Source organism: Prosopis cineraria, unplaced genomic scaffold (assembly GCF_029017545.1).
Source record: "Prosopis cineraria cultivar Desert tree isolate PC_DT_omini unplaced genomic scaffold, ASM2901754v1 PC13, whole genome shotgun sequence".
Classification (NCBI taxonomy): domain Eukaryota; kingdom Viridiplantae; phylum Streptophyta; class Magnoliopsida; order Fabales; family Fabaceae; genus Prosopis; species Prosopis cineraria.
The window spans coordinates 12,458,115-12,483,899 of NW_026555344.1; the positions used below are offsets into that span (position 1 = coordinate 12,458,115).

Sequence of the window (25,785 nt, forward strand, 5' to 3'; positions counted from 1 at the left end):
TGAAATGAAAACATTTATTCAACAAGTTTTAATTTTTTTATTTTCAAAAACAAAAAACAATTTCAAAAATAAAAAACAAACAGGCCCTTACATTCAATAGTTCATTTCATCTAATTTTGTGATATATCTAAAAAATAATAACAAGAGACTGGAAAACAATCACAAGATGAAAATTAACACTAGATACATGCACACAAAAATAATTACATTACGCATGTACAGCCACAATATCTTTAGATTGTCGTTTGTAGATATAATGAGCAAATTAAACTTCTTCCCTTCTAAGCATGATCAAATTAATTTTTCGCCCTTCTAAATCTTTTTAACACATATTCTCTTTATATATTTACAGCGTGTACTTGATTTCACGTTGATTTAGTTGTTTCTAATGAGAAATTAAATACACTACAAATATATATATATATATATATATTTACTAAGAGAGTCAAAAGAGTAAAGTGAAGTGGACATGTACTTGTATTTAATAGTTCATTTTTCATCTAATTCTAGGATATATCTAAGAATATAATAACAAGAGAAGTGGAAAAAATCAATGAAAATTAACACTAGATACATGCACACAAAAAATAATTGCATTATGCATGTACAACCACGGTATCTTTAGATTGTGGTTTGTTGCTACAATGAGCAAATGAAACTTCTTCCCTTCTGAGCATGACCAAATTAATTTGTTTTGCCCCTCTAAACCCTTTTAACACATTCTCTTTATATATTTTACTACTATTATCAAAACCAGATTAGCTAATCCGACCAGTTGAATCGGAAACTGATCATAGGTCTAGTCCAGTTACACCCAAAAACCACTTATCTTTTGATTGGTTGAATCAGTTGCGAATCGATTAAAACTGGTTGAATCGAGCATGTTACTTTTTTATTTTTAATTCATATTTCTAAATATAATCTATACATATTTATATTCAATAAGCATCATGAAATGAAAAAAATGCAAAAAATATGCATAATTATGTATATATGTATATAATTTAAAGTTATAAATTATAAATTGTGAAATAATTACATATATTTTGGATGAAAATGATATATTATTGATGGATATTATTTTTTTTATTGTATATTATCTTGTTTCAAATTTAAATATTCATTTTCTTACTATATATGATTATTATTTTTACTTTAAACATATAATATTTAAAATATATTAATTTTTTATGATTGGTTGGACTTTAGTTTAGATCACGGTTCAATCATTAAACCATAAATTGATATTTCAATCATTCAATTATCGGTCTGGTTTTTTACAATATTATATTTGCAATATGTACTTGATTCTATGTAGATTATAATTATTTTTAACGAGAAACTAAACACACTACAATTTTTTTTTTGGTACCAAGAATGAAAAAAGAGTGACAAGAGTCAAAAGAAGTAAAGTGAAGTGACGTGTACTCGTATTTCATAGTTCATTTTTCATCTAATTCTAGGATATATCTAAAATAATAACAAAAGAAGTGGAAAGCATCACAAGATGAAATTTAACACTATATACATGCACACAAATTTTTTTGCATCGGGCATGTACAACTATAATATCTTTAGATTGTCATCTGTAGATATAATGAGCAAATTAAACTACTTCCCTTCTAATTAGAACAATCAAATTAATCAAATTAACATATTGTTTCACGTTGGCTTTGACGGTTTCCAATGATAAACTAAACATACTATAATATTTTTGACTAAGAATGAAACAAGCATGACAAGACTCAAAGGAGTAAAGTGAAGTTATAGTTGAGTTCAATAGTTCATTTTTCATCCAATTCTAGGATACAAGAGCATTTTCTTTCGCTTCATCATTTCATTATCTCATGTAGGTATGGTGTAGTTGAGGGACATTTTATATATACATATATAAAATTCATTTGTTGTTGCGGCAAAAATTTATAGTGCTTCCCATCGCAATACGAACCTGGTCCTTTTCCCCGAAAAGAGCTTTCCAAGTCAAGAGGGGCCACGAAGAGCAACAGATCAAGCATCATGACCCAAATTGCCGTGGCAGTTTCTGCTTCCACTCACGGTCAATTGTATCCTTCTTCTTCTTCGTGGTCTCCTCTCTCGCTTGCTGCATTCAATTGCACCCCAAGACGTTCTTTCAATGGCAAAGCCACTCAAACGAGGCTCACACCACCACCACTTCGAGCTGCCCTCGTACAGGTCGCGGCGCTGGAAGGAGGAGCCGGTGCCGGCGAAGTGGAGGCCCAGGCTAGAGCCATGGCTCGTGTTGCCAATAATGCTTCTGTCTATAGCCCTCAATTTGTTGCCGCCAAATATGGGTCGAAACCTGTCAAGGTCTTCTGTTTCATCACAAATTTGTGGAAAGGATTTTTGTATTATTGAGTATTGACCCAGTGGGTTTGGGAGTTGACTTCACCGTTTGTGTTTCTGTCAGGTTGTGAGAAGGGCTTTGCAAATTCTGACTGCGATGGGTTCGTTTGTGTTGAAACTTCTTTTAGACCAGAGAAATGGAGTGGTTGATCAGAATAAAAGGCGTCGTGCTGCTGAGCTGAAGAACGTGTTCACGAGGTTAGGGCCAACATTTGTGAAGTTGGGTCAGGGTTTGTCCACAAGGCCTGACATTTGCCCGCCTGAGTATTTGGAGGAGCTCTCTGAACTTCAAGTACTTTCTTTTCTTCCCATCTAATTTAACTCCTTTTCATTTGATAAACGGAGTCATACCGTTTTCAATAAGGTATTTTACAATACTTGGCATGACAAATCTTAGCACATTTTGTTTTATGTTGTTTTGTTTTTTTTTTTTTTTTTGTAATAACTGCCCAGTAGGTTTCTTGGAGAAATGAACAAAGCTGAATCAATGCATTGAAGATTATTTATTCATCTATGAGTATATTTTAAGATATCCTCTTTTATGATAGTATCTCGTATGTGTGTGAAAGAAATAGGATATTTGCATTGTGCTTGATGACCTGATCACTTGTGTGCTTGAGCAGGATGGTTGCCTACATTTCCTAATAATGAAGCCTTCTCGTGCATTGAGAGGGAATTAGGAGCATCTCTTGACTCGATTTTCTCATATATATCTCCATCACCCATAGCAGCAGCCAGTTTGGGTCAAGTCTACAAAGCTCAGCTAAAGTGCTCTGGGAAGCCTGTGGCTGTCAAGGTGCAACGCCCTGGCATTGAAGAAGTTATAGGATTGGATTTCTACCTTATTAGAGCTCTAGGATTTCTCATAAACGATTATGTTGACGTAATTACCACTGATGTCGTTGCCCTTATTGATGAATTTGCATCCAAAGTATTTCAGGAGCTCAATTATGTGCAGGTTAGTTTTTCTTGTTTTGTTTTTGGGTTTTTTTGAGCACAAAAATTATGGAAAAACCGTACTGAAGTTAGATCAGGTGTTTATGAGCATGATACACAACACCTTTGTCAAAACAAAGAAGCTCTCTGCAGTGCAGTGAACGATCATTGAGAACAACAAATCACACGTTGATGTTATGAGCGTTGTGACTTGTGAACCAACTAATTGTCACTATGTCTTTTAGAAGTAGGCATGTTTGTGTATATTAACAATTGTTAATTTTAAGTATAACTTTAGGTAGCACTGCCATCCTCAGCTCTTTATGTTTAAGGATGACCATGGTATGTGAAGTTATAGTCCCTGTCACTGCCCATATCTAGTGAGTAATTTCAAAAGGCTAGGTAGGGTACGGAAATTCCTAGACCCAGATCAATTTTCTTGGAAAACTTTTCGAATTGAACAAAATTGGAACTCATTTACCTAAATTGTATGTATAGTCTCGACAAGAATCTAATGATGTTGAACATTGGGTAGTATTAATGGTTCTTATGGTTTCCATGTTTGCTCTGGCTTCTATAATTGGTACTAGAGTTACATTGAGCTCACCCAATGACTAAGATTTTGTTTGAGCACAAAAATTATGGAAAAAACCGTACTGAAGTTAGATCAGGTGTTTATGAGCATGATACAACAAACCTTTGTCAAAACAAAGAAGCTCTCTGCAGTGCAGTGAACGATCATTGAGAACAACAAAATCACTGTTGATGTTATGAGCGTTGTGACTTGTGAACCAACTAATTGTCACTATGTCTTTTAGAAGTAGGCATGTTTGTGTATATTAACAATTGTTAATTTTAAGTATAACTTTAGGTAGCACTGCCATCCTCAGCTCTTTATGTTTAAGGATGACCATGGTATGTGAAGTTATAGTCCCTGTCACTGCCCATATCTAGTGAGTAAATTTCAAAAGGCTAGGTAGGGTACGGAAATTCCTAGACCCAGATCAATTTTCTTGGAAAACTTTTCGAATTGAACAAAATTGGAACTCATTTACCTAAATTGTATGTATAGTCTCGACAAGAATCTAATGATGTTGAACATTGGGTAGTTATAATGGTTCTTATGGTTTTCCATGTTTGCTCTGGCTTCTATAATTGGTACTAGAGTTACATTGAGCTCACCCAATGACTAAGATATTTGGTTAGAAAAGACACAATTCACAAGTAAAGGTGGATTCCTCATGCTTTATTAGATCTCCATTAGAATCTAATATCTCAAACAATGATTAATATGATTCAAAACCAATAAAGTGTTATTTGGATGGTGCTCTTAAGTTTTTTACTATAAAATTGACTAGTATGCATATAAAAGGAAAAAAATAAATAATGATTATACACTATGGGTTAGGGATCCTACTTTTATCCAGACTATCCACACATACCCAAGCAGGCAAATTTTATGGCCGTACGGGTCTGGGTGTTTGCCCATCCCATTCAAAACTTGTCTGAAGACAGCCATTTAGTGATTTCAGCTTTGTTGTTTGAACCTGAGGTGGTGTCATGGACTCATGGTGCTTGTATTATATGTGAAACAAAAAATCATAATATTTGCAATTTATATTTTTTCTATTGGATGTTAATTTTGACAGGTTTCCTGCAGGAGGGACGGAATGCAGATAGGTTTAAAAAATTGTATGCTGACAAGGAAGATATCTTTGTTCCTGATGTTTTCTGGGATTATACAAGTAGAAAGTACTTACAATGGAATGGGTTGACGGAGTCAAACTAAATGAGAAAGAGGCTATTGAGAGACGAGGATTAAAGTTGGTGGACCTTGTAAACAAAGGCATACAGTGCAGTCTCAGACAGTTACTTGAGCATGGATATTTTCATGCAGATCCTCATCCTGGGAATCTCTTGGCAACACCTGAGGGGAAGCTTGCCTTTCTTGATTTTGGGATGATGAGTGAGACACCAGAAGAAGCCAGATTGGCCATAATTGGTCATGTTGTTCACTTGGTTAATCGAGATTATGAAGCTATGGCTCGTGACTACTATGCACTTGATTTTTTGTCACATGATGTTGATATAACTCCAATTGTACCAGCACTGAGAGACTTCTTTGATGATGCACTTAGTTATAGCGTGCCAAGAACTAAACTTCAAGACGGTAGTTGATGGTTTGGGAAATGTTATGTATCAATATCCATTCAATGGTAAGATATTTCTGCCTGTTTTATAGAAGCATGGTCTTCATTCATTCATACATTTGAGAAATATTGAAAGGTTATGTTTTCCTGTTTTGCTATAACACATGGTAGTAATGAAACAACGAATTTTTCAACTTTTTTCTCCAATGTTTGAAGAGTTCATTTATGAACTTTAGAGATATTGATTCCTTTGTTACTGCACTTGTGTAGAATCTAATGGTTTGGCATCATTGTTTTGGCAGTCCCAGGATACTATGCATTAATATTGAGATCTCTCACTGTTCTAGAAGGTCTAGCCCTTTATGCTGATCCTAATTTTAAGGTGCTAGCTGCTTCATACCCATATTTGCTAAAAGGCTCTTAACAGATCCAAATCCTTATCTAAGAGATGCTCTTATTGGTTTGCTTTTCAAGGACGGGAAGTTCAGGTGTGTATTCTACAAAATCGTTTTTTAGGATTTCTACATGATCATATTTATATTGAAAGATCTTAAATTTCGAAATTATTCTGAAGGATCTAAAGAATAAAAAATCTAATATTGAAAGTTAAAAAATTATAACTGCGAGTAAAAATTACACTTTATAATAAAACTCTTTCTTTTTACTTTTCATGTAGTTTTTTTTTTCACACTTGATCACAACTGTTCAGGAAATGATTTCACACGGTTAATGATTTTAAAATTTAAATTTTTTCAGTATAAATATCTACAAATCTTGAAGTCTTGAAGTGCAACTTTCCCTTTATTAAATGTATAGTTTAATTGTTTCTTAATATCAGTTGATCTGGTCCATTACAGATGGAATAGACTTGAAAGCCTACTGGTTCAGGGGCGGAAGGACAGAGATTTTCTGCTAAAGAGGTTTTACAACGTGTCCTCAAGGTATTACTGATGCCAGACGGTGAAGATCTGAGGACTTTGGTTACCAAAGAGGCGGCCCGTGTTTCTGAAGCTTTTGTTTTAGGCACAATGTCTGATACATACAAGTCTATTCCCAAATTTATGAGGTCTCTTGTTTTCAATGAAAATGCAAGTGGACCCCTTATGATATCTGATGCGGAAATGGAAAGTATGATAGAGCTAAGAACCGAGTTCGTAGGATATGGGGACTTCTGTCCTCTAATGATTTCGATCCATCTTTGTTGCTACCTATACTCGAGGTAAGAGCCATCTTTTCGCTGTATAATTCAGTATTGTACTTTGCTTGCCATGCTTTCTCCTTGCCTTTTGCTTTGTTCCATTGTCACTGAATAGTTTAGATCATTAGATTAACTAATATCATACAATGGACCCATCTGGACACTTACAAAAGGAAGAATGCTATTGCTATTAATTTGTGGCGCAGTTTTATGAAGACCTTCATTATATCGTGGGATAAATGCCATTTTTCTCGTAAAATGTTTTTTTGGAAAAGCATTGGGCACCCTGCATTAAAAGGTGGGGCAATATCCCCCTAAACAATTTTTTTCAGGAGCAAAATCACCATTTTGTGAGTGACCCGTCATCTTTTTCATTATCTGCTGATGTGGAATAGTTGTGAGGGGCTCATGCAAAGTGGCAACAAGGCATTGTGACCCATTTTGATCATTTGACGTGGGCTAAAAAGGTTAGAAGTGGTGGTGGCAGGAACTAGGCCTGACTTTAGTGGCGAAATAGCAGCAAAATTGGTCAAAATGCTTTGCTGTCATTGTGTGTGGGTCCTGCAACTATTCCATGTTAATAAATAAAGAAGATGATGGATTTCTGATGGAAGGGCAATTTTGCTCTTGAAGAAAATTGTTTGGGGGGATATTGCCTTGCTTTTCGATACAAGGTGCCCAACGCTTTTAAAAGAAAAAAAATATTTAGGGGAAAAAGTGTTCTTTTACCCTTGTATCATTGCAAAATATATCTAAAGTGATTCAGCTTGTATTCCCATTAGAGTGTTGGAGATTCCTAGATAGACAAGCTACAATTATTGGTAGACTTCACTGGCCAAGCACAGATTTTGAGGGAAATGGGATAAAGGATAATGAATGAGGTGACTTTATAATTGAAATGTCATAATATAAACAATGGCCCTGAAGTCACTTTCATCCATCGGTCTTGTGTAGAATCAAAAGAGGACACACAGAGAACTCTGAAATGAAACTAAAAAACCTGATTATACATGAAAGGTAAATAAATCTATGTCTAGCCTTGTCTTATAAGCAGGCATAGTAACAGCTAAAACACTTGAAACAGAGTATAGGCTCGTCCAGGATATAATAATATTGAAAAACAAGAAGCCCAAAAGAACTATAAGGGGAAAAAAAAATCATCCAGGGTAAATGAATCAGCAGATTTATTATATATTTTTTTTTTCCCGGTTGTTGAAATTGGATTAAAACATGCTTCAACTTTGGTGGCATATGTAATGATACAACAGCTGATGTTATGTTCGAACAGGTCCTTCAACAAAGTGAGTCACGAAGATTTGCAGGGCATGTTGCAGGGGGAATCACACAGCGTCTTGCGGCACGCTTTCTGCAGCAAGTACTTGAAGCTCAAAACAGATTTTCCGCATAAATTTTGTCATTATAAAAAACTCATGGCAGCAAAGGCATGTGATCTATATTTTTTCAAAATTTGAAGATAACTTAATTGATTGGCTGATCTATACAAATAAGAAAAGAAAAGGAATATTTAATTCTGACCTGCTATTGTGTCTTTTGTTTTTAAAACACTATTCAAGTAACAAGAATACATCTGGTCCCGGTGAATGCTTTGAGAATAAAAACAAAGTTTCTTTTTTAAACACACAAAAAACAAATACAACAAAGAAAAAGCAACAGAAAACCGGAAAAAAATGCTGCTCACAATCTACCCTCATGAAATTAAGGGTCGATTATCAAAGGCACAAAAAGAATTAAGACTGACAAGACCTGTCCTGATAATGTTCGCAGAGTTACTGCAAGTTAAAGTAGAAAAATTAAGAAAAAGGTCAAGGTGTGAAAATATTTAAAAAAAAATTCAAAGAGTTTCAGTGTCTTTAAGTTAACAATATTACATAATATTTATTAATTTTATAAAAAAGACTATGGTATACTGCATAAATATTTGTTAACTTTATAAAAAAGACCATGATATTGAGAGGATTTAGAGTTTGGCAACATCTCATCACGATGCTGTTTGCAATCTTTTTTTTTTTTTCCATACATGGGCATGAGAATTCGTGCAGGTAGAAAAATTATCAGGTTATATAAAAATACATGATATTTATGTACTAAGGCAGCTCAACAATGATCATTAAGTCAAGATTATCGTTGGATGCTCGGTGAATAAGTAAATATATCTATTTGCTTTCTTGAACACATAGTCAAAAGTAATTGTCCAATTTGTCATAGCAATATCCTTGATACTCTCAATATAATTAGAATAAGAATGATTTCAGGGGAAGTTGTGTTGAATCAAAGACAAAGCTTTAAGAGAGTTCGAATAAATGTTAACTTCGGTTAGCTTAATATCCCGGCAAAGTTTGATTCATTTTAAAATGCATAGTAGTTTAACAGTTGTGCTAGAGTGATATTCGATATATTTAGAAATTCCCTTAATTCAATTTTCATAGGCACTACGAATTAAGCCTCCATAAACTGTAGTCCCATTGATATTAATTGATCTATCAATGTCGAGTCTAGTGTAGCCTATTTCAGGAGGGCTCTATTTTACTTCAGATCATGGACTTTAGATTGCTATCATTGATTAGTTGTTATATGCTGATGAATACAATGTCTTTATTTGATGTATCCTCTTCTAAAAAAAAATGTTCTTGCATATTGCCTTCCAGATATTCTAACATGCCAAGGCAAAACATTTTTGCCAAGGAGTCCCTCTTGAGTTTGAACTTTTGATATCATTCTTTGCATTATAAATTATCTACTCCTACACAGAAAGAGAAAAGAAAATATTAAATTTAGAAAACTTAACTAGTTTCATCGAAACTTTCCAAGCTTCCTTACGATCACGCAAGAAGTGAATTGAGGAATCTAGGGAGTTGCAATCGTATGGGCAAATCCTTTGACAAGGGTTATTCCCATTACCAAAGGTATAATTGATTTAAAGGTGGTTTCAAGCAGCTTTAAAAAAAAACATATAATTTTCTCATAGGTTGGCCGTTTCTAAAGTAAGGTACCTTTTACAACTTCCAGGGATTTGAAAAAAGATGCTCTTAGATAAAAGATGCTCCAAGGATTTGATAAGAGCCTACAACATTTAATTTATGGAGAGAGCCTATAACCTCCAGGGATTTGATAAGAGATACTCTCTCCTGTTGTAAGTACAAGGTGCTTTCTAAAAAAAATTGATAGTATTTAATATAAGACACTTGGTAGAGTATTATTTATTTATTTTAATGTTATCTCTATTTCAACTCATTAATTATGAAAGAAAAAATGTAATATAAATTTAAAATTTTTCATTTAAGAATGGGTAAAATTAGAAGTTTATTTTTTTTTTCAAACGAAGTTAATAACTAAATCATTTCTTCTTGGTTTCAACGTGATGGTTAGAGATACCTTACATGGAGATAGGAGAGAGTAATTTAGGACAACTGTTCCACTTGTTAGATGATCGGCTATGATTCGTTTGGCATTTTCCATAGAAAAAAATCACTCTGAGGCCCCTTGTAAGGATTGTAATTACTAAGAGATCATGTGAAATGTACAAAATATTTTTAAATTTTAAATCTTGTATAATTACAACTTAACAAAAAAAAAATGTCAACTTGAATGTGAGTTTAATATCAAATTATCATTTTCTTTTGCCAGGATATAATTGGATAGGATTTGGGACTTAGCAGCAATTTACCCATTTTATAGGGCTTTAAGACAATTGAAATATTTATTTGAGACTTCCCAATAATTTTCCCTTTTCCATACCCAAACCTAAGTTAAGAAGCTAAAAGCCAGCTAACAAGCCATTTATTATGCTCGGATAAGAGTTTTTTTTTTTTTCAAATGTCTTTTTTCCCCTCCTAATTAAGGTAGCTTCAAAGCAACTTTTCATAGCTAGAGTTTATAATTCAGATCAACCTAAATCCACCCAAAAAAATTAGGATCGGGTTTGACTATATGAGTTTTTTAAGAAAGTAAGATATTTTAAGCTCGATCCAAATAAATTCATCCTAAATTGAGCCTGATCATTGAAATTTTTAGCTCTATATGTATATAGCATTTATAATTTCAACAAAGCTCGACATGCCAGCCTAAACCCGGCCAAAAAAGGTTAGAGTTAAGCTTGGCTATTTGAATTTTTTTAAGAAGGTATGATACTTTAAGTCAAATCCAAACAAGCTTGACCTGCCCAAATTACCAGCTCTATTTGTAACTTTAAAGGTTCAATTGTGTTATGTGTATCCAGGAGAAGAGTCAAAAACTTTTATTGGGAACGAGATAACAAAATATATATGATAATAAAAAATTATATATATATATATATATATGTATATATATCATTAAGAAAGCATAAATATTTTAACATATATATTTAAATTCAATTTTACAAATATATAATAAAAATAAATATATATCTTTATTTTTAAAATTTTGATCATTGACTTTTTATGAGGTGAGAATAATTAATTATCATGTTTATGATAAAATTTTTAGCAATTTCTTTCTCAATATAAACTATCATTAATTTGATAAAGATTGTATCTTTCCTATGAGTGTTGAATGATTTAAGTTCATCTTAAAGTTTTGTTTTATCTAAAAACCTCTATTATTTGCTTACTCTATTTACTATTTAATTCTTTCAATTAATAATTCTAGTAAATAAATATATTAACATGATAATGATGCTCAATTGTTAAAATTATTTATGTCGATGAGATCTAAGTATATCACGGTAAAAATCATTTATATAATAAATTTTAATAGTTTGGTTACTACAAAAAATAATTTTTTTTAAAAGAATATATTTTAACCATATCCTTTTAACTTTTGGATAATTGATTTTATGATAGATATCAAATACATAATATTCAATATATTTTAAAATTTTTGTTGCAATATTTGATAAAGTTTGTTTGTAATAATTCTCATAATTTATTTTATCAAATATAAAATGAAACTAAAATCAAATGACATCAATGCTTGCATTATCTTGTTGAAAATTAGTAACTCCTATGACACTATACTTTCAAACTACTGAAATGATTGGATTATATTGGCGTAAAAGATCACATATAAAATTAAAATAAAAATTCTATCTAGTGTTTTAAAACTTTTATAATGTGTCAATTTAGAGGGTTAAAAATATTTAACCCTATATTTTACTAAAAAAAAAGTTAAAAAGTTAAGAGGGTTGTGACCCTTACTGGTTCCTCCTGTCTCCACCCTTGGGTATATTCATTGGAAGCATTTAATGTAATTTAAAATTTTCAAAAACCCAGATTTACCCCCACTCCCTTCCCTTTGAAATTCTAGATTTTGCAATTTATCAATTTATGTTAAATTTTTAGCATTTACAAATATTGTTTCTATAGTTCTAATGCATTTTTGTTAAAGATATCAAATTATACATACAGATGTGGGTGTCATAAAAACTCATTTCTTTTTCAGTCATTATACATCTAAACTTATTTTTGAATTACATCATTCGACAAGTTTAGTTCATCAAACTGATTGGAATAGCACCTCACCTCACGTGTATTAGGAGTGTTAGAGGAAAGTCCTCAATCATTAACGTTTTGGGTCCCAAAATCCTTTGCCTCAATTCTCTTGGATCATCGTGACAATGTCAATCCAGTTTTAGTATAGATGATGGTAGAACTAAATGGCGTTAACAAAACAAACGTTCTTACAAATGACTAAAATGGCATGAACTAGGGTAGCTAATATGGATTTAATTTGTGTATATATATATATATAAAGCCTATAATTGTTCTCACCTCTAGTGTGGGGGAGTTTTGCTCCTCTTCATGGGCCGCAAAACACTTCGCGTTTGTAGGGAATGTGAGTTCATGCCAGATCTTAAAAGAGAGACTGTCATGACACTCCATTTATTAAGGCTTGATGCGCCATCGTTGCTCTCCATTTATTGGGCTTCGTTAGCCATGGATCTGATATGGAGGAGTTGTCCATCAGACCAAAGTCACTTTTGGGGTCCAATCATATTTTAATCCAAAAGATTGCCCTTCACAATTTTTCTATTAAGGCTGGATTGCACGTTTATCTAGAATTAATAATTTAGATGAGTCGAACTTATTTAAATGGAGCTTAAAATATCTTAAGCTCATATAACTAAGTTAGGTCCTAATCTCTCGGGCTTTTGGGCTTATTTTGGCTAGCATAAATATCTTAATTGTTAAATATTATTTTATTTTTTTACTTTTTATGTAATTTCAATTGTTTTTTAAAATTTAATATTTTTAATTTTTATCCTTTTTTATATTATTTTATAAATAATAAAAAATAAATTTGGATATTTGGGTTAAGCACATTCAAGTTCGAGCTTGATCTAAATTTTTTTAGGTTTATTTGAGTTGCCCAAATAAATTTGGAGTAAAGAAAATTTTATAAACTCCTAAGCTCGTTCCCAATATTTTTAGACTTATTTAGGCTGGTCCATTAAGCTTGACCTAAATTACCATCTCTACATTATATTGCTCTAAAGTGGCATGTGACAATTTCTAATAGTGTTATGCTGTTAATAAAAATTGCAAATTCTACCTACGTCAATTGTTCATTTTTCATATGTCACTTGTTCATTTTTCTAAGGACAATAAGGTTATTTCAATTAGCTTTTTAATTTTATTTTAGCCCTTTATACTTGCAATGAAATTTTTTTGAATGAAATTTAGTTGTTTAAAGGGACACTCACTGAAATTTTTCCTTTTTTTTTCCCTTGAAAATGATTATGATATTTAGATGCAATCCGCAGAAACATTTCAAGTTAATCGTGAGATCCATGCATCCAACCTTCAATGCAAATCGTAAAAAACTATTGATCATTATAAAATTCATCAATACATAATTATATATTAAACAATTGCTATCTTTGAAAATATCCTAACGCTTATCTGCTTTTTTTTTTTTTAAGAATATAGATTTGTCTATTCTTAGAAACATACACAGAGCATGTCCATATAACGGTTTTTTTCTCTGAATTTTAAAAAACAAAATTGTTCTTTGAAAATAAACCAAAAAAAAAAAAAACATACCAAAGCATTCCTGTTACTATTGTTTGGGCTTAAAATAAAGCGCCAGCCCAGAGACAAGAAGGAGGAGCCAAACAAAATGACATGACAGGCTCGAGATGCAGGCAGAGACATAGCCCGGTCCATGTTTACAAGAAGGATCGTGCCACACACATAGTAGGCGTAATCCTCAGGATTTGGAATGATTGGATGTTGCAGATTGTTGAGTGAATATGACATAACGTGCCATGAATCTCACAAGGCCTTGTTAAGTGGTTGCTGATATTTCATGTAGGCTCCAAATCTCATGAGAACAAAGGTCTCAGTTGAATGCTTAAAAAAGGACCTAAGGATCATGAGGATTAGAATCAACAATGCTTCACCAACATTTTAAACAGGGTCATTTTACTTTCCAAATTTACCTTGTATTCCCGGTTAGCCTTAGAACCATTTCCAGTTTCAAGTTATAATCAACATGCCTGTATTTTTATATTTTCACCATTAATTCAGAAAAAGTTTTGTTTCAATCTCTTTGCATCTTCACATCTAAGTAAACTGTGATAAAAGAGCTTGAAAATTCTATTATTATCTTTGAGATTCAATATCTTTAACACGTTTGGTATTTATTGTTTTGCGAAGAATCACTATATAAAATCAATAAAGCTAATCCATTACCATATATACACATAAACCCATGGTCCTCCTTTACAGTAACTGTGTCGATCATTACACAGTGTTTCTCTCCTTTTGTGCATCTCCTTATTGTATACAAGCAATGCTCGAGAATTAGTCACTCATGATATGAATCTGGAGAAGAACCTGCTCTCAACTCCCAAGGTTTTGTTGATTAATTATCACCTATTTTGCTTTAATTTAATCTTCTCTTGTGTATATATAATCTTATGATCGAAATCACTTTTTTGCATTGTTTGATGCAGAATGATAAGAAAAATAATGGCATTAATGATGACTCCTCTATAGAGAAATTTGTTTTAAGGAATAATGATGGAGATAAATGGATGAATGATATTGGTTTGCAACTGATATTCAAAAACTGTATAATAAAAAGAAAAGAACAAGAAAATATGAGATGAATCCAGAAATCAGTGTGGACTATGAACCAGATCATGCAAGTCCTCCTCAAAACAACAGTTAACACATACAGAGGACTTAAACACTGAAAAATAAGCTCAAAATATATTTAATGTAGTGATGAAGTGATCCATGGTGTTGATGTGGAGTGTTAACTTGCTTCTAATTAATAAAATTGCCTTTTATTTGGTTCTTGTTATTCGTTTAATGTTTTAGTTTTACCTTTTATATGATAATTATTTTCTAGTCCTTGTGACTTTGATGTCATTTTTTGTGAAATATCATGTTTGCCCCTGTAGAAAAGATACTTTATTTTAGTAAATAAGTGACTACTTTGTTTAGAGAATAGTTACTTTTCTTACCAAAATAACTAGAATAAAATAGCAAATTACAAGTTGATTTGTGCAAACTTTTCAGTTGTTGGACTTCATTGATAAAGAAAGTAGTGTTATTTCATTCTATTCTTTAAGAAAAATAGTCATTTCTAAAAAGAAAGTAGCAAATGATTTTTAGTTTTTGGACTTCATTGATAAAAAATATTTGCATAGATCAACTTCTAATTTTCTAGTTTTAATTATTTATCCAAGAAAGTAGTAACTGATCTTTAGTTTTGTTAAAAAAAGAAAAAGAAATTGCACAGATCAGCAACTTATATTTGCTATCCCATTCTAATTATTTTCTTCAAAAACAAAGTAGTCAATGATTTACTAAGATGAATAATATTTGACAGGGGGAGAGATGTCATTTAAAAAGTACCATGAGATACAGTGTAATATCATAATCTTAAGGTCTTCAGCTGCAATAAAATTTCTCCAACGATCTAAGCCATGTTGTCCCAAACTCAAAACTATATTTTCCCCCTTGCAAAAGAAGGAGAATCTGCAGACCTTTTGAATTTGATGTATTTCAGAAGATAAGCCCCCTTTCTAGTGGGAAAACATGATTATGATAATAATGTATTAATTAAATTTTGGAAAAAAAAATTGTAGAAGCAGCAGAGATCGCTTTCACAAATTTTAGATTAAACAAAAAAAAAAAACTATGTTTGTGAACCTTTCATAATGATTATGCCCCTGCTTAGAGACACGGCCCCACCTTCCTTTTTAATCTGCATATATTGCATATAAACATCCAAATGATCATCAACACATTGATCAGTTCTGCAAATATATATATATATATATATTCAAATTTATATTTTTTTTCTTTGTGGCTGAAAAAACTATGAAAAATTACTTTGTCATTCTCTCAAGATTAATTGTAACATGAAAGTAATTAATTGTGTTGAGTAAAACTTGCATGTAATTCTCCCAAAAAACTACTCGCTTCCTCCTATCTAAGTATAGGAGCTGGTGAAAGAGATTATTTAGATCCTAAATGTAAGACTTCAATAGTCCATTATCTCTTACATTAATTATTGTTATTTTTTCCAAAACTATTCCTACTGATTGCACACATATTAATAAGGATAGTACATAGTTTTCAATATAAATGGTTATCATAAAAGGAGGGTATTTTAAGAAAACCAAAACACATTTTTTTACAAATAACTAATTTATCTAATTTACACACACACACACACACACACACAATCGTTTTATTTTTCCTGTATAGTTTCAAATGAAATAATTACCCCCTCTATTCTAGTTTATAAGCCTTTTTTTTAACAAAATTAAGCATACTAATAAGTTTCATTAAATAAATTTTAAAATTTTAATTTTTTAAAACACAATTATAAATCTTTAAAAATACCTTTCATTTAATATAACTTTACTTGTCAAATATCAAATAGAGAGATATACTATATAATAAGAGTGAAGAATGAAATATTATTCTCATCCTATTTTTTTTTCAAATTATATTATATTTTGGAACATCAAATTATCTCTGAAAGATCTTTGAGTGAGGGAGTATAAAAGAAGGGCATTTTTTTCTACAAAAAAAAAACATTTTTTATAAATAACTAACTAAACTAATTTTCTTAATCTAGCCCAGGGAGTATATTGTAATTTTTTTTGGGTAGACGTATATTGTAATTAATTAGACCTTGAGGAGGAAATGATTTTTTGATTGGTCAATAAAAAGAAATGAGATTGAGAAAAATGATAAATACGTACCCATTGCTTTTCTGCAGATTGAGAGAAGAACAATTAAAATGGCGAGACCTGCTAGCACTCCCACAATGATGGCCACAGATTTCCCCACTTGGTCCTTGTTCGAGGAATAATCTTCACAGAGTTCCAAGTTCAACATAAAAGCATAAAATAATTAATATTCACTATTTAACACTTCCTATTAATTTTTTTTATTTGAGTCTCATAGAACTTAAATTAAATCATGCAAATCTTAAATCATGTAAATTAATGTTCACTATTTATTTACATGGCTAACATGTGACCCATAATTAAATATAATGCGATGCTTCAAATTAAATATATATACTCCTTAAACAATGCCGTGAAAATTTTGAGAGTTATATATATATATATATATATATATATGTTGGAGAAGTTGGCGGGAATATTGAACTTTTTAGAACTTGGGATAAAAAGGTTGTTCTGAGATTCCCTATTATCTTTTCCTTTATGAAAAATGTATACGCAGCTTTATGCCATATCCCTGCACCATATGTTGAACCAAAAGAGTCAAGAAGACCAAGATCGCAATGTTTTATTCAACTAGTCGAGAGAGTTAAATTATCTTGCTCTAGAGCTTCGAGTTTGAGTAACAGAACATGTAGTTGCAATAAATAAAAAATGTCAAAGGCATTTTTGAAACACTTGTGAGATTGTCATTAGTAACAATGGCTTTACATAACAGGGATTTAGATTAGTTTGGGTGAATAGTGATAATATTTCTAGATTTTCTAGGATACCATGCAATTGAATCAAAAATAAAAAGAGACAAGAAGAAGGTTGCTAAGGTTCACAAATGTGTTATGATTGGTGAAGAATAGAGATAAACCCTAGTTAACCGAGACTGATGGAAGAAAGTGCAAGACCATTCAATGGTAATAAAGAAGATGAGGGAAGGGGGGGGGGACAAAGCCTGAAACAGTGACTTTTTTCCAAATGCAAATGTAGCAAAGCATATATTCTGAATGCTTTTTACTTTAAAAAGACTACTTGTTGATGATTTATTATGTTTGACAAATTTTTATACTACTTTCTGCCTCGATCCTTCCCTCCCTTTCTTTCTTGTTCCAATTTTAAATTTTCTAAAGGAACAACTACACGGTGGGCCTCTGTGTTGCATGGAGCATATATTAGGAAAAAGGATAGTCCACTGTTTTTCATTTGATCATATATATATATATATATATATTGATGGTTTTTTCAGTTATATACTTCAGATAATGAATGATCAATATCAACATTAAGTCACGCGGTTCACAAAGACATGAATATATATAGTGGAATTTATTCAATGCTCTCAAGCTAGGAGGTTCAAAGGCTAATAGTTGACTCATAAAGACAAAAACAAACACAAATTTTCTCTTTTATTTGTTTTTAAATCTGCTTCAACTATGTAAGATGTATTGAAGAACAAAGTTATATATGATGAATGATGCATACCGTAATTTCCAAACAAGTGGCTTGCAAAAGTGAAACCAGAAAAGAACTCGGGCATAGAGTATTTCTGAAAAGAAAATTAATTCCTCCTTTCTCACCAAGAGGTTTTACCTTTTTAGTTATACATCTCACAATGTTTAATTTGAATCTTAAAATACTATGCACGTCCCATCTTAACTAATACATCAACCTCATTACAATATTTTTATTGCACGAGTTCTTTAATAGTGTTTTTTGTACTATTTCAACTTCCTAATTATTTTTTTTAGCATTAGATTTACATAAAATGAGAGACGATTTAATATGTTGTAGTTTTGTCAAAAACAATGTGGGAATCAAAATGTTGTATATGTAGCTTCATGCCCTATCCTTGCACTATATGTTGAACCAAAAGAGTCAAGAAGATTGAGAAGTACTTTATTTAATTAGTCAAGAGAGTTAAATCATCTTGTTCCAGGGTTTTGAGTTTAAGTAATGGAATTTGCAGTTGCAATAAATAAAGGCATCTTCAAAATACTGGTGAGAATGTCATTAGTAACAATGGCCTTACATAGCAAGGATTTAAATTAGTTTGGGTAGGTCATGGTAACATTCTCAGATTTTCTAGGATGCCATGCAATTGAATCAAAAATAAAGAGAGTCAAGAAGAAGGTTGCCAATTAAGGTTCACAAAAGTGTTATGATTTGGTGAAGAATAGAGATAAACCCTAGTTAACTGAGATTGATGAAACGAAAGAGCAAGACCATTGAATGGTAATAAAGAAGGTGAGAAAAAAACACAAAGTCTGAAACAGTGACTTTTTCCCAAATGTTAATGTAGTAAAGCATATATTCTAAATGCTTTTACTTTAAAAAGACTACTTGTTGACGATATATTATGTTTGACAAATTTTATACTACTTTCTGCCTCGATCCTTCCCTCCCTTTCTTTCTTGTTCTAATTTTTAATTTTGTAAAGAAACAACTACGTACATGGTGGGCCTCTGTGTTGCATGAAGCATGTATAAGCACTAACGATAGTCCACCATTTTTCATTTGTATATATATATATATATATATATTAACATTGATGGTTTTTTTAGTTAAATACTTCACATAATGAAGAATATTATCATATTAATATCAATATTAAGTCACACGATTCACAAAGACATGAAAATATATAGCTTCATTTCTTGGATTTTATGCATTGCTCTTAGATCTATCATTCTAATAATACAACTAATTCGCATGAATCTAGCTTGCTAGGAGGTTCAAAGGCTAATTATATAGTTGACTCGCTCATGAAGAGAAAATTAAACACGATTTTTTTTCTTTTATTTGTTCTTAAATCTGCTTCAACTATGTAAGATGTATTGAATAAAATTGTTATATATGATGAATGATGCATACCCTAATTTCCAAACAAGTGGCTTGCAAAAAGTAAAACCAGAAAAGAACTCGGGCATAGAATATTTCTGAAAAGAAAATTCCTTCTTTCCCACCAAGAGTTTTTACCTTTTTCTAATTTGAACCTTAAAATACTATGCACGTGCCATCTTAACTAATGCATCAACCTCATTACAGTATTTTTATCATACATGAGGTCTTTAATGTTTCTTATAATGTCCTACCCTCTTAATTATTTTTTTATTATTGGATTCTACGTAAAATGAAAGACTAGTTAATTGCAGTTTTGTCATTTTTTTTACAATTTTTAAAATAAAATAAATTAAAACTGCTCAATTTTACAATATTTTTCTCTAAAAAAATCAGAAGTACAAAATTGTATCATTTTATATAAGATTTAATGATTAAAACAAATAATTGGGATGTCACGCCGGCATATTAAAAAGTGGAATATTAGAGACTACATTATTATCTCTTATTTAAATTATGAAGTTTAGGTGCACAAATATCTAAAAACTTTTTCTTTAAGACCCTTCTAGCAATAATTGGGATGTCACGCAGGCAAATTAAAAAGTGAAATATTAGAGACTACATTATTATCTCTTATTTAAATTATGAAGTTTAGGTACACAAATATCTAAAAACTTTTTCTTTAAAATCCTTCTAGCATCATTAAGTCAATAATAATGAATAAATATATATATCCATCAACCTTATATAAAAGATTAGCCTTTCCCAATCCATTAAATTCTATCTTTAAAACTTAACAGTAAACATCATTATATTTTAATAGATTTGAAAAAGTTAACTTCTTTTTGTAAAGTTAATTAATAGGTATTAATGCATTATGATTGACTTAAAAATACTAGAAGTTCTTAAAAAAAAGTTTTTAAATATTTTTGTACCTTCAACCTAATTAAACTATAATTCTCCGGTAGTTATTATTGTTTTCTTTATTACAAGTAAAATATTTTTTTTTTTTTTAAAAGATGAGAATAATGAAAACAAACCTGGTTCGTTGTAATAGCCAGACGCCCAGTACCTTGCATAGCATTGTCCCAAGAACACATCAGCCGCAGCTGCAGAACCACACAAGCTCTTCAGCTTCCTCACTGCGTCTGCAAGGCAAGCCGAACAATCCTCCGAACTCAAATCCCCTAAGCACTGACCAAACCCTTCCACAAAACCCGACGTCCTGACCCGAAACCCGGACGACGCCTCCAGGTCCGCCAGCACGTCGTCCCGCCGCCGGTAGAACTCCTCATCGTTCGCCACCGACTTGCTACACTTCTTGAACCTCACGCTCGTATCAAGCTTCCCTAAGAAATCAAAACGCTCGTATCTGATATAACATTCTTCCAGCTGCAACGAAGCCCCAGAGGCATAAGGGCAAATTAAGCCTATTTGGCTAACACAGCTTGCGATACACTTCGAACAATCCTTTAGTTGCAGGTCACCTCTACACTGGTATAAGCCAAAGATAGTGGAATCTGAAGAAGGGCTTGAAGTGGTGTTTCCGATGGCGAAGCTATTGTAAGAGGATTGAGAGGAAGAGGATGAGAGTGAAGAGAAGAAGGAGGTGAGGCTGGATTCGAAGGGTGAGTTTGGTTGGTATTTGTCTTGGGAGCAACCTCCATAGATGAATCTGTGATGAGGTACGTAGGCGTGGGAGAGAAGAAGAAGAGAAGAGAGGTTCAGAGAGAGGATGACGATGACGACACAGATTGTGTCATTAATGGAGTTTCGTTGAAGGAATTTCGACGGCAACATCTTTTAGCTTGGTTTTTCAGCAGTTTGATGCCTTCTTTGCTTGATAAAGACGATATGCGTAGAGCGAGAGAGACAAATGAGAGAGGCTGGGTCTTATACTTCTAGAGCTGTTTCTATTCTCATTTTTTATTTTTTAAAATTATTTTATAATATAATTTTTAACATTATTTTTTAAAACAAAACAAAAAAAAATCTGCTTGATTGTGTTAATTTAAAAACAATTTTAGTCACCAACAGTTAATAATGATGACTTATAATAATTATTATTTAAAATAACTTTAAGATGCTTTTATTTTTTTATTTTTGAAAACAAAAAATAAGAATAATTTTGGAAATAACTCAATTCAAAAACACTTCTCTAAACAAGTTTTTTTATTTTTTTATTTTTGAAGACAAAACACTGATTTTAAAAATACAAACCAAACATGCTCCTATTTTGGCCTTCCCTAGTTTTCAATTTATGTGAAGTCACTTTTTTGGGAAGTGCTGCAGAAAGGGCGAAAAAAAAAACAAGAAGAAAGAAGAAAGGAGAAAAGAGGTCAAAGAGGGCTCGTCATCACAGCCATGCCGTTCCTGTCGTTAGATAAATATACTTATATTTATAATATTATATCAAAAATTGAATACTATTGGAAGCAGAACCAAGATCTTGAGTTAGGAGGTGCAGGATAATATAATTTAAAAATAAATAAATAAATAAATAATATTTTAATTTTTAAAATTAATTACATTAGACAAAAAATATAATAATATAAATAAAATTATATATATTTTTATTTGGAAAAAATATATTGATATTTTTTTACCAAAAACATGATGAAAAGGTTGATATGAAGCTTAAATTTAAACTCCTAAATATTTTTTGTTGAGTCTAAAAAGTTCAAAAACCTAAAAATATAAAGTGTAAAGTTATAAATTTCTTATATTATACGCACAATTTTTTCCATGTGAGGGGGTGCATTCCCCCCCCCCCCAACACCCCCACATGTACGTGGCTCCGCCACTAACTGAGAGAATGTGACAGTAGGAAAGATCAAATTAATATCAGTTAAATTCTTAATAAATTTTTTTGGGAAATAAATTATAATGTTAACTTAAACAGTTGTAAATAATAATTAATTATATATAGAACGCAGTAGAGGATGAATATACATTTTAGCGTGGGCAATTGCCCCCTTTAATTTTGTGATACTTAACATAAATATGGACTGAGTTTTAATTTTCCTCTACTAGTATGTTAATTTTGAACCCATTGATTGAAAGAGGAATAAGGTAAGAAGAAGAAGAAGTAGGGAGGAAAGAGATGACAATCACCTAAGTTTGGGTGAGAGGTTGGGATGCAGTGCAAGAGCTTGTTGGAGTTGGAGGAAAGAGGAAGTATAGTTGGATCTAGAATTTTAGATTTAATATATGAAAATTTGGAACAATAGCTAGTAAGAAAGAATTGAGATTTTAGAATAATTTAAGCATTAAGAACTTTAATTTCAAACCTTTTAATTCTTATGTTCTAAGTGCAATCGTTTATTTATTTTTTTTAATTTTTTATAAAAAATTTTTATAGATTTTTACTAAAATCATTTATCTAGATTTAAATAATTTTGACTTTCATTTTTTTGTTTATTTGTTTTAGCAAATAAAGTTGGTATATTTGAGAGAGGTCTCATTATTATTTAAATAATTGATTAGGGTTTGAAACTCAAGTTTTGCACAGGTAAAAAATACACCGCCTCCACTAGTCTTGAATCCTTGATTCGCCATTGTTAAAATGTAAATAAGGCATTTAGATCTTTTGAACTTATAATTATTTTAATTAATATTTGCAATTTATTTTTTAAAAAAAATTCAAAAATTTAATTGCAATTAATTTATTTTTTAGAACTTAATCATGATTCTCTCAATACTAGTACTGTTTGTTCGGCAAAAGAATATACTCTCCGGTCCAAAAAATCCTTATATCAATAAAGTCCTCATTTTCATAAAAATATATATTGCTTTTACCTTTTATCTTTGGCTCCAATTATCAATGTATTTCATGATGAATGAGAGATATATTCACACAAAGATCTAGACTAATAAATACTCCCTCAATCCTTTGTCATGCCTTAAAAATAGAGGAAGAACTTAGCATCGGCAGACTTAATGGCGGGAGGTACACCAGCAATGGTGGCTCACACAAACAGTGGCGCCACTAGTTGTTGAGAGGGAAGAAGGCAGCAATTGTTGAGAGACAAGGCAAGGGTTTGTCCAAAGCTCTCAACTCTCTTGCTCTACTCCCAGAATAATCGAAGAAGGAAAGAAAGAAGAGTTTAAAAAGAATTGATTGTGATAAAGGGAATTTAGTAATTTCATAAAGTCTAACAAAATAAAATAAACTCCTTGGGCCCAAACCAAATTCAAACTTGGGACCCTTTTGATGGATTATTTGTATGGTTTCCACGATACCAACACTCCTTGTCATAGTTATTCTAAGAATTAATATAATTACTAGTAAAACACAAACCTATATATTTAATTTTACTTAAAATTCCTAGGTCATTACATTCTCCCCTTAAGAAATTCAATCCTCTAAATTTAAATTTGTGCTTACCTCAATTTTTAAATAAGTGTGGATACTTAGCATGCATATCACTTTTGACTTCCCATGTAGCTTCTTCTTAAGAATGGTTATGCCATAACACTTTCACCAAAGTAATTTCTTTCAACTGTAACTTTTTTACTTGTCTATCTAAAATAGCCACAGGAACTTATTTATAAGATAAATTTGGAGCTATCTAAATCCCCTAAGTTTCTATCACATGAAAAGGGTCATATAAGTATTTTCATAGCATTGATACATGAAACATCGGATGAATGCCTCACAATTCATGTGGTAATGCCAACTGATAAGCAATTGTACCAATTCTCTCTAAGACCTCAAATAAGCCTATATATATCTTGGGCTCAATTTACCTTTCTTACCAAATCTCATCACTCTTTTCATAGGGGACACCTTAGGAAATACCTTATCTCTAATCATAAATTCTAACTCCCGACGTTGGTTATCAACATATATAAGATTTCTATCGACTCTGGGCTGTTGTTAATCTTTCTCTGATTATTTTCACTTTTTCAATAGTATCTCGCACCAGATCTGGTCCCAAAAGCTTAGCATTAGTAATATCGAACCAGACCTACATTGTCTACTGTAAAGTGCTTCATATGGAGCCATTTATATCTAGCTTGATAACTATTATTATAAGCAAACTTCACTAAGGCTAAGTAGTGATCCCAACTACCACCAAAATCTAAAATACAAGGCATCAACATGTCTTCAAGTATCTGGATGGTTCTCTCAGATTGACCATCTGTTTATGGATGAAAAGTAGTACTAAGATCTAGCTGAGTGCCTAAAGCCTCTTGTAAATTACCTTTAAAATCAAGAAGTGAATTGGGAACCTCAATAAAAAATTATTGACACTGAAACCCCATGCAATCAAACAATCTCATCAATATACAATTGAGCATGCTTATTAACATTATAAGTTGTCTTCACCAGAATGAAATGAGCTAACTTAGTCAATCTATCAACGATAACCCAAATAAAATCGTATCCTTTCATGGTACGAGGCAATTTGGTAACAAAGTCTATCATGATATTCTCCCATTTTCACTTTGGTATCTCTAATTGTTGATATAATCTAGCTGGCTTTTAATGTTCTACCTTAACTTGTTGGTATGTCAAACAATGTCAAACAAAGTCTACTACATCCTTTTTCATGCCATCCTACCAATACAATAGTTTCAAATCTTGATATATCTTTGTTGCTTTTGGGTGAATAGTATATGCAGAATGATGAGCCTCTTTCAAAATAAGTCACTTTAAGTTTTCTCTTATGGCACACAAATTCTACCATCACATCTTAATATCCTTTCTCGGTCAACTTCAAACTCAGTGTTACTTCATGTTATGATTGCTTCCTTCAACTTGCATAACTTTAGATCTAAAAATTGAGCACTATTAATATGATCCATTAGAGAAGAATGAGCTTGAACATGAGCTAGAAATGTTCCCTTATTGATAATCTCAAATTTCACTTCACTTTGCTTAAGCTTATGAATTTCTTGCATAAAAGCCTTCTTGCCAAAGTCATATGCGCCAAGCTTCCCATAGACTTTCTACTTAAAGCATCAGCCACAACATTTGCCTTGCCAGGATGATAAAAAATTGTATAATCATAATCCTTTAACAACTCTATCTATCTTCTCTGTCTAAGGTTAAGATCCTTCTACTAAAAAATATGCTTAAGACTTTTATGATG

General features: G+C 31.6%; 1 protein-coding gene and 1 pseudogene across 1 annotated transcript; one reads left to right on the forward strand and one right to left on the reverse strand.

Annotated features, from left to right (window-relative positions):
- Window positions 1–1,875: 1,875 nt before the first annotated feature.
- LOC129291223 (protein ACTIVITY OF BC1 COMPLEX KINASE 3, chloroplastic-like) lies at window positions 1,876–8,178 on the forward strand (annotated as a pseudogene).
- Window positions 8,179–13,694: 5,516 nt separating this feature from the next.
- On the reverse strand, window positions 13,695–21,535 carry LOC129290607 (plasmodesmata-located protein 8). The gene is made up of 3 exons (XM_054927431.1): window positions 20,728–21,535; window positions 16,874–16,984; window positions 13,695–15,864 (listed from the first exon to the last, which is right to left on the reverse strand). The coding sequence occupies exons 1-3, from the start codon at window positions 21,485–21,487 to the stop codon at window positions 15,860–15,862; spliced, it is 876 nt and encodes a 291-aa protein (XP_054783406.1). The 5' UTR covers window positions 21,488–21,535; the 3' UTR covers window positions 13,695–15,859.
- Between the last annotated feature and the right edge of the window lie 4,250 nt (window positions 21,536–25,785).

Coding starts and splice junctions, on each gene's coding strand:
- LOC129290607 (XM_054927431.1), bottom strand. CDS start 21,487: ATGTTGCCGTCGAAATTCCTTCAACGAAACTCCATTAATGACACAATC. Junction 16,985..20,727: donor TGGCTATTACAACGAACCAG/GTTTGTTTTCAT, acceptor AACTCTGTGAAG/ATTATTCCTCGAACAAGGAC.